The 10,000-nt window shown below is 36.4% G+C and overlaps 2 protein-coding genes across 2 annotated transcripts in view; one reads left to right on the forward strand and one right to left on the reverse strand.

Annotated features, from left to right (window-relative positions):
• Positions 1-7,992, reverse strand: part of LOC138043618 (casein kinase I-like) — a 19,811-nt gene extending 11,819 nt beyond the window's left edge. The window contains exons 1-4 of the mRNA XM_068889976.1: positions 7,830-7,992; positions 7,044-7,175; positions 3,625-3,731; positions 2,776-2,902 (exon numbers count right to left, since the gene is read on the reverse strand). Of these exons, the coding sequence (XP_068746077.1) occupies positions 2,776-2,902; positions 3,625-3,731; positions 7,044-7,166 (357 nt within the window). The 5' untranslated portion in view covers positions 7,167-7,175; positions 7,830-7,992. The remainder of the gene's footprint in view (positions 1-2,775; positions 2,903-3,624; positions 3,732-7,043; positions 7,176-7,829) is intronic.
• A 67-nt stretch (positions 7,993-8,059) lies between these two features.
• LOC138043623 (nicotinamide/nicotinic acid mononucleotide adenylyltransferase 1-like) overlaps positions 8,060-10,000 on the forward strand; it is a 17,641-nt gene continuing 15,700 nt past the window's right edge. Inside the window, exons 1-2 of the mRNA XM_068889983.1 lie at positions 8,060-8,175; positions 8,322-8,410. Of these exons, the coding sequence (XP_068746084.1) occupies positions 8,088-8,175; positions 8,322-8,410 (177 nt within the window). The 5' untranslated portion in view covers positions 8,060-8,087. The remainder of the gene's footprint in view (positions 8,176-8,321; positions 8,411-10,000) is intronic.

The raw sequence follows: 10,000 nt of genomic DNA on the forward strand, positions 1-10,000 counted from the left end.
CTACTCTTCACACACTTTAATTGTAACAAAAATGATCAGTGATTTAGAGGAATCACTACATGCATCATTGAAGTATATGTACTGTATTTTTTTTAGTTGCCATGAAAGAGTATAAAGAGACACTTTGGAAAAAAATTCTTTGATGGGACAGCAGTGAAAGCTCCTTTACAGCAGACAAAAATGCTTAGCAGCCAGTTATGGTTTGATGTATTTGGGGATCTCCCTTTGCAGACCTGTGGTTTAACTGAAATGTTTTAAAGCTTTTTTTGTTTTTAAATTTAAAACAAGAACCCAATCGATCCAAAGATTTGGCATGAATTAAATGTTTAGGTTCATGCAATAAAAAAATGTAACTGCTTTGAAATCTGTAGTCAATTCTTTTTGTCTTTGAGCTATGGTGATAACTGTTAATAGCTTGACTACAATGGATTTTTTGTAGTTCCAGCACATTTCTGATTTGCTGGAATATTAATTTACAGGAGCAGGATATTATAACCTTGTTTCTTGTGTTCCATGTGTGCACTAGTCGTTCTATTTCTCAAATTCAAGCATTAGGCATGAGATGTGTAATTCCAATTTCAATACTGTTTAGAGGCTAATCAAAGCCTATTTGCATCATATACATGTAATATTTCTATGTGAGTGCTATGTGAATGCAATTTTGCTATGGATCCTCAATTTCAGTTAGGTAGATTCTATTCACACTGTACGGAAGTGCTATGAAATAGTTATGTTCGTCCTATTTCTGTGTTTTATTACAGTATGTAGAGGCTATTTGTGGCCTATTTACACCCTATGTTATCACTATGTACGGATTACGGTCACGTCGCCCACAAGTTAACTCGCCTACACGTTCGAAGTTAATTCGCCTACACACGAAGTTAACTCGCCTACACATTCGAAGTTACTGTTGATGTTATAAGATAAAGCAGATGGCCTCATGGTTAGTGCGCTCGACTCCGGATCGAGTGGTCCGGGTTTGGGGCCTGGCCGGGGACATTGCGTTGTGTTCTTGGGCAAGACACTTTACTCTCACGGTGCCTCTCTCCACCCAGGTGTATAATTGGGTACCGGCGTAATGCTGGGGGTAACCCTGCGATGGACTAGCATCCCATCCAGGGGGGAGTATAAATACTCCTAGTCGCTTAAATGCTACTGAAACCGGAGATAAGCGCCGGCCTGATGGGCCTTCTGGCTCGTAAGCTGTGACTTTTTAAAGAATGACGTGAAATTAAATGCCGCTGACAGACGAAAACAAATCGGATATCTGATCGATGGTTCGTTTTTCTGCCTGATAGTTGTCGAGTAAACTTCTTGTTTTTGCTTTATCTTATAACATCAAAAGTAACTTCGAATGTGTAAGCGAGTTAACTTTATGTGTAGGCAAATTAACTTTGAACGTGTAGGCGAGTTAACTTCGGTGTAGGCGAGTTAACCTGTAGGCGAGTTAACTTGTGGGCGACGCGACCGGTTACCCTATGTACATGTAAGCATTCAGGCCAATGTCTTGGCCTTATCATACACTGTATGTATGTGTTATGTATTTTCTGTTTCGAATCTATGTAGAAACTATGTTGAAACTATTTTTATTTTTGGACACAGAAAACCCCATAACATAGCCTTCACTTATGCTACGTACAGGTTCCATTTGACTAGCTAAAACATAGCATTTCCTTTCAAAATATATATGAGGCATACATATAACAGGCTTTGAATAAGGCCTCTATATCAAATATATGTACCTGTATATAACACCATTTAAATGTGGTCGTTACATAGAATTTACAAGGGGTTCTACAAGGGGTGCCAGAATAATTATACATTGTAGTATATGACATTCCTTTTTATATCTTCTCAAAGCTAAAGATGTAACTTAGTAACTATGAGCCTGTAAGAACACCAAGAACAATTTCCCATTGGATTCTGAGAAAATAAATTTCAAAGTTCACAGTAATTGTTCAAACACAGGTAAAATTTCATCATCAATTTCCTTTCAACATCATCTTTTAAGTGAAATCACCTCTTTCGATAAGATATTGAGAACAGTCAAACAGAAGTTTACAGTAGGATGCAAATGATCATGGTACAAACGTTTTGTCCACTTGTTACTTGAACTGGATTCCTTCTTAATACCTTTTAATCGATTTGGCCAACAGCCTGCCTACATTTATGCAGACCATAATTTACAATGTAAAAGCACATGATCAGTCTTTTTCAAAATGATTTGGGAAATGTGCTGCTGATTATTGTGTAATACTGCAATATCCAAAAATGGAAAGGGACCTCATATTAACAAATATCTCTCAAAAGAGAATTAAGGTACATGTAAAAACAACCAAATTAAAGGCCTAAGGGTAGAAATGGAGTAAAAACCCCTCATCTCCCTCTCCAAGTTGCTTATATCAGCAGAGAACTCAATTATAAGCAACTGGGAATCGTACGGGCTACTCCTGTGCATAGAACTTGGCTATGGTTTAGCTATGGGTATATGTATTGTCCCATAGATTTCCCATAATTTATGTAGCAAGTCCTGGATCGTATGGGATCGTCTGAGACAAGAATTTCTTGATAATTATTGGTCTCAGAGCCGGCTAGGTTCATTGAATCTCATTAGAGATTCACTTATATAGTCATGCAAAGGAATAAAAATGATTCATTTCCTGGTACACGTGAAAGAACGGAAAAAAAGTTTAGTTCATGATTTTATGGTTATTACTGTACATATGTTAAGTTTAAATATCATTTGAATACAAAACATTCAAACATTACAAATACCTGATCTGCCAACATGAGAATTGTTTTCATTGAGAACTTTCTTGAGCAGAAATTGAAAAGATCCTCTAAGCTGGGACCGAGTAAGTCTATAACTAATACATTGTAGTCTCTCTCCTGTCCAAACCATCTGTCAAGAAAAAATCATTACTTTTGGCAAGTGGTATGCAAATTCTCAAAACCGTAGCTTGGCACCACTAAGCTCTTTAGTGAAATCCGCAAAGATGTGCTCCAAGTGAGAAATTGACAAAGGAAACTCTATGCACCCCTGCTTGACAAGCAATCTATTTCATGCTGCAGTAACTTTCATCCCTCCCACAGAGTATATTATTATTCTACTAAGTTAGAGAGCCTGATGATTTTCCTTCTAGATCTAGCCCAGAACAGAAACATTTCTCAAAACACCACTGTGACATAACATTCATTTTTGTATAATCTCAGAGGCAATTTTGCTAGTAGGAATGTCAATAGCTCCTCCGCCAAAAAGTCCAAGAATTTGCTAACTACTCTTAATGAGTGCCTCTAAAAGTTTATCAATACAGTAAATTATTGTTGGGTGATGTTTAACTTTTAGTACACCAACGTGGGGATACTAATGCACTGTGAATGATTCTATGGATAAAATGTCTTTGAGAACTATCAGCTGATGGCTTTACTTGATGATCTGACCATGGTACAAGGTCATAAATTATTACAACAACGTATCATTTTAAATTTATCGATGGTGACTTGGGCTGCCTCAAAAACGTCTGAGTGCCCCTTGGCAGGATTTCAACCTATGATCACTACAAAGTTCAGATGCTTTAACACTGAGCTACAGGAGACTCAAAGGAGGTAGGCCATTAAAGATACCTGAATTTTGGAATGCCGACTCCTCCTTGCAAAATTTTGTACAATTTTGATTCATATAACAACTGAGGGTGCCTTGCTTTCTGTGCTTCAAGTTTTACAGCTACCTCCTGCAGAATAAGGCAAGTAAACATAATGTTACAAAATTATACTGAATGAAACATAACAGTGGCTACCTTGACAGCCAAAGATGTTGGTAAAAACTCACTACGTTCTTGCTGATTTCACCCGGTCCAGTTATAACAGACCATTTTGATTCACTGTGTAAAATTTATACCCAAAGTAATTAAAAATGTTTAGGGAGTTTTGTAATTGTCACAGTCTCATAGAAACTGACAGAATTATGAGAGATTTGAGAGAAATTTTATAACTTATTATATTAATTTATTACTATGAAATCACAGGGCTCGAAATTGTGACCAATACAGTTGCACTTGCGAATGAATTTTCCCCTTTGCTAATAAAATATCTCTAGAAGTCACAAATTTGCAACTTGTTTTCACCTTTACTCTTTCGAAACAAAATGGTAAGCAGTTGCCACTTTGCTGCTACTTTTTCTAAAATAAATAAATAAATAAATGACAAAATCATTTGTTTCTCACTGTGAATTGCCTTTAAATCTGAAGATAGTGTCATTGTAGTGTAATTTAGCTGCAATGTTATATGCACAAAGTTCTTCATTCCTTCGATCCTTCGCCATTTTTAGCTGTTTTTTTACACAATATTCAAGTATTGTCGCCAGCTCATATTTTGATTTGCTAAACCACTGACAACACAATGCAGCATGATGATTTTGCAACTAAAATTTGCGAAACTGCAACTAAATTTTTGTATCTTGTCGCAAAAGTACCTGACTAATTTCTTCCAAATTTATTTTTTCCCAAACTTTTTTTTTCCGCACAATTGACTTTGAGAAAATATTTCTCTCATTCAAAACCATTTCTTGATGTGTGGGAACCATACCAGAATATTTCAGGAAATGCATAAAATTCAGAATATTTGATAAAATGCTCAATAACTGTTAGCTTCTCGGTTAACCAAACAAGTTCAGTATGTTAAATGGATCTTTTAATTAAACAAAATTTAAATTATCTTTTCAGTGAACAGACCACTTAAACCTTTTCTTTTGGCTACAAATGGCTAAAAAAGGGTTGATGTTGAAACTTGCATATTAACAAAATAATGATAATGTTTTTTGCTGTGGTGTTGATAGGTTTAAAAGCCTTCAGACATTTTAGTACTATAATATTATTGTCTTCTTACACAACAATAAGCCAGTGGTGTCTCATCTATCCCCAAAAAGAGACTAAAGTTTAAGGTCAACAAAAGCTGACAAAAGAGGTGCTTTGTCTTCCTTGAACAACTATAGCTGTAATTGTTTATTAAAGGAGCACTGTGTTGGTGGTAACAAACATTTCTGGTCAAAATTCCATAAATTGTGTCCTCAAGACCTTGAACACAATTTACCTACATGTACAAAATAATATTTAATACCTTTTGACACCCAAACGGCCAGACTTAATATTTTACTCTGTCTAACGCCAGACGATTTTACTTGTCAATGGGGAACCCCTGGGAGTCAATAGGTTAATAATATTTTGAATTCTTAAACAAAAGGGAAAGGCAAAGAATATTTTTTGGACTTTATGTGAGTTCAAAATGAAATTAAACCTTGAAAACTTTTACCCAGTGGTTTCAAATTAATTTTGCACCCACAACTTGCAGACCACTGCATGGTTTGGTCTTCTCAGCAATGAATGAATACTTCTTCTATACAAACAGCTGTCAGTTATCATATGCATCACAAGTAAATATGATGCACAAAACATGTCTTTTTGGTAGTATAATGGGTTATTGACCCAGGATGAAGTCAAGATGCCTAGATATTGGCCAAGTTCTTTTTTTGCGTGTTTGTTTGTCTCAGTCCATGAACACACTAAAAAAGAACAAGGCCAATATCCAGCCATCTTGACCGAGCAAGCTTGGTCAATAGAGGATTTAATATATGGGATAAAACACCAAAAAAAGATCTTTGATCTTGCGGGACCAGGCGAGAAGTCCAGCCTGGTCCCTGCTTAGGTAGCCAATCACAGTGCAGGATTTGGTTCATCTTGCCTGCTCATAGAGTTTGTCATACTGTATAATAAACACTCTTTTTAAATAAGAACCTCTTCTATAAGAACGTTCAAGCTCAGATTAACCAAAACAAAAAAGTCATACTAAGAACATACCCAGGCTGAGAGTCAGTTAAGAACATCTTTATTTTGTTCAAGTGTATTTTGTTTTTATGAGTAGTATAAATAAAGCTCAAAGAAATGTAAAACTGTAGTCTAACAGGACAATTTACTCAAACAGGACTTTTTAAAACATTAACAGTGTGGTTTTCTTTATTATTGAATGATATAATGAAGAACAACTCAGTTTGCAGATGAACTTAGTGTGCCACCGGCACAACTTTTACGAACATGTTAAGAACAATTTCTGGCTCAAATTGGAAAAAAAATAAGAGCATTCAGCCTCAGCCCCAGTGTTGTATGTTCTTACAAATAAAAAGAGTGTATAATTTATAACCTATTGTAATGTAGAGTAAATGAGACTATAAAATTATATTTCAAGTATGTACAGACCAACTGGCATCAAGTACATGTAGAATGTCTTTCTTAATGTACCGTACAAGTATCTGAAAGTCGCAAGATATGTTTAATATATGAAAAGTTGAATGATGGTGAGCTGAAAAGGTGTTAAACTCTTGCAGACAAAATTCTCTTGTAAATGTCTCTCTTGAAAGAGACAAAACTTAGTAATACCCGTCTTTTTCTAAATGCATCAAACAATGGCACAAAATTTTCAGGTTTAAAAAAAGGTAGTCTAACTTCGGAACATTTGCATCTATCACTCTCATTTATTTATAATTAAATTAAAGCACATCAATTTAATTATATGGTGGTATCAGATTCCACAGAGCTGCACGTCTGCTATGCAAAATATTGCTTGCCAAAGCCCTTGGCTATTTTAGATATAAAAACTACAGGACTGACTTGTGTTATGATAAAAATGGTTATTTACAGTAACTGAAAACCTTCCACATCAATAAAAAATAGTTCTCAATGTCTTATGTTATGAATCTTATTTTTCTCATTGTGCAAATAGGTCTTGACTTTTACCCTCGTCAACTCACTTCCTTTTGAACGCACTTAAAAGACACCAGGTTGTCTTCTTTGTCTCTTAGAAAAATTTTACAACAGTAAATTTTGGCACAACTCTCATTTAAGGGTTTGTACCTTAAATACTTTGGAGCTAAAATATAAATGGAATGTAAAAGGAGTATTAAATTTAACCTTTATGAACAAGTACAATATCAGTATCATGTTAGGGCATCGAGCTAACATTATAAAGCCAAACCAATATTGTGCAACACATACCTCCCCATTCGTAATATTCACTCCCTGGTAGATATCTCCAAACGATCCACTGCCTATTTTCCGTAATAATTTGTATTTCCCACCTACAATAAACTCCGACCTAGCGCTGCTGGGTTTCTGCATTTTAGAAACCTATAAAGAGAAAATAAACTACTGACACTTACCGAAGAAGGTAATTTACAAATTTGACATCTTTGTCGAGAAAAAATTGAAGGGAGTCCCTCATAATTTATTGAGGTTGCTAAAAAAATTCACGCAATATTAACTGTATACTTGCTAAGTGTATAGTTTTCCAAAGTAATTATTTACCCTAAGGTTTTGAATCTCTTTCGACCGAAAATTAATTTACTAGAAAACAAGACGTTTAGCTCTCCTTGTTGGGGAGAAATCTCACAACATAGGATTTTTGATATCCTGAATTGTCGAAACATTATTTTGGATCTCCTTAAGTGATCACTGGGGTTTTTATTTGTGTTTTTCGATCTGTTGTTTTGACATCTTATGTTGCGGCTAATATTTCATAAATTATTCAAGTCGTCTACCTCAGGAGCATACATCCTTACGCATTTATAACTTTCAACCTTCAACAAAAATTCCCAGTCCTAACTTAACCATTCAAGATCCTTTGATGATATAAACGAAACGAGTCCAGGGATGAGAATAAACGGAAGAGGAAGCAAATTTAGGCCAACCGCTCAACGAAAATCTGTGAGCGCTAATCCGAATATTTTCCGCGAACATGATTAACAGACAACTGTTTACCTTTAAAAATATATAAATTCTTACCTTAGGAAGAATAAAATGATGGAATAGTTCTCTCTGTCATCGGCTTTCCCTGTTACAAGACGAACAGGAGGTCTACGCGACTTAAAATCTATTAGAATCTGTAATTACATTCAAATCTCTAAATATCATCGAATGTCCTCCATGTTTCCTTCCTCATCTCAGTAAGTATTATGGGATATGTCGTAACCGAGGCAACCATGTGTAAGACAGTCGATATTTCAGTATCGACTAAGTATCGATTGATGAACCATAAGCAAGATGGCGGCTGCGGCTTCGAAAACGAATGTGGTGTTGTTGAGCTGTGGATCTTTCAATCCTGTGACTTTTCTCCATTTGAGAATGTTCGGTATCTGTAAAGATATGATGAATTTTGACTGACTTGATATTGAAATTTGTTCCATCACCTGTTTCCGCTTTAAATTTAAGATGTTTACATTTTCATGGTTGTCATACGCATTGCATTGTGTTCATAATTTTCTTTGTTTTGATCAGAATTAGCGAGAGATGCTCTTCACAAGACTGGGCTGTTCAGAGTGGTAAAGGGATTTTTCTCCCCAGTGAATGATGGATATAAGAAAAAGGTTGGTGTCCGGGTTGTGTATTTTCTTTAGTTTCGTTTCATTTTGGCCACCATCAGGCACATAATTATATCATTGATTTGTGTAAGAATTCAATCTTCCGTAACCATTTGTTTGTTTAAAACGTAAAGCGCCAGATGAGAATTAAATATTTGTTGTTAGTGCTTGATGCAGCTGACCCACGAATGTAATCTTTCTTCAGGTGTTATAGGGCATAATGTAAACTTATGGGTTTTTTTTTCCGACAACCCAGAATAGAAAAGGCCATTTTACAGTTGTGTGCTACATGGTACACGTAACTGAATGCAAGAGAAGCCATGTTTGACCTTGTTTTGATACCCAGCCGTTTTTTTTAATGTGAATCAAAAGATCTGAACTTTCTTGAAGCAGTTCTGGATCATTTCCAAATTCGCCTACAGTACATGATCAGCCTTGGTGCCATATTCCTTGGCCATGTAGACTGCTAACAGGCCCTTCTGAGTTAGTCGAACCGCCTGCATTGGTCATGCAAGCAGACGAGGGGAGAATGGTGATTGAGTATAGACATAGGGACTGCACTATCTTCTGGATCGGTCCGTTGACAATGTACCACTCTCAGATTTTTTTGGACAAGTAAGTTGAAGTTGATTACTTCTTGTCAGATTAGTACGCCAATCTGTCTTTGATTTTCCCTGGGAAAAGAGAAGCACGATATTGCTTTTGCGGTTTCGATCAAATGGCTACCCAAGCAAGAACAGAAACTTGCGGTCGAAGCTCTCCTATCAGGCAAGTATGTTATGGCTGTACTACCAAGTGGTTTCGGCAAGACCATTTTTTATGAGAGCTTTGTAATCTTAAAGGAGACGATTGACCCAAATCAAACGCCATCGATCGTGGTAATAGCCGCTTGTTGCATCAACACTGTAGACCAGATTCAGTCAAACGATTATCTATGGGAAGTTGCCTTTGAGAAGAAGGGGAATTTGTTGAAGGACATGGCCTAAAACAAGTATTGAGTCATCTTTTCTGCAGAACAATCTCTGTATCCTGACTTCACGGAGTTAATGATAGATGATGAGTCGTCCATTCTAAACAAGAACTTGTCCCCAACATCACACCGGCAAAACTTGCCAAAACACTCCAACATTAAATTAAGTTAAATGCAGTAGTTTTTCTGCAGTTTCCCTTTCGAATTGTTGATTGAATTCGACATGCACATAGATATTCCCACGCTGTTTGGTGTTTATTTATGTTAGCAATAAGAGGTGGAACCGTCTGTAATCACTTTCACTAATTAGATTAGCAGATTCTGAACGTGTCGGTTACAGACAATTGACGTGCAGTTCCCTATATCTTTCCTCAATCACCATTCTCCCCTTGGCTCGCTTTCGTGACCAAAGCAGGCGGTATGACAGGCTCAAAAGGGACTGCAAGCCATCTATTGGCCATGACACCAAGCAACCAGCTGCAAAATGGTCTAATTCTATCCAAATTGGACATTGGGGGAGGGGAGGGGGAGTGGTGAATGCTTATTCTCCTAAGGAGGTGTGTGTGTGTGATATGTATCAATCTCGTCCCCAGAGTTTGCTTTTCTTTTGGTCAGCACCAAGACAG

This window comes from Montipora capricornis, chromosome 3 (genome assembly GCF_036669925.1).
Source record: "Montipora capricornis isolate CH-2021 chromosome 3, ASM3666992v2, whole genome shotgun sequence".
Taxonomy (NCBI): domain Eukaryota; kingdom Metazoa; phylum Cnidaria; class Anthozoa; order Scleractinia; family Acroporidae; genus Montipora; species Montipora capricornis.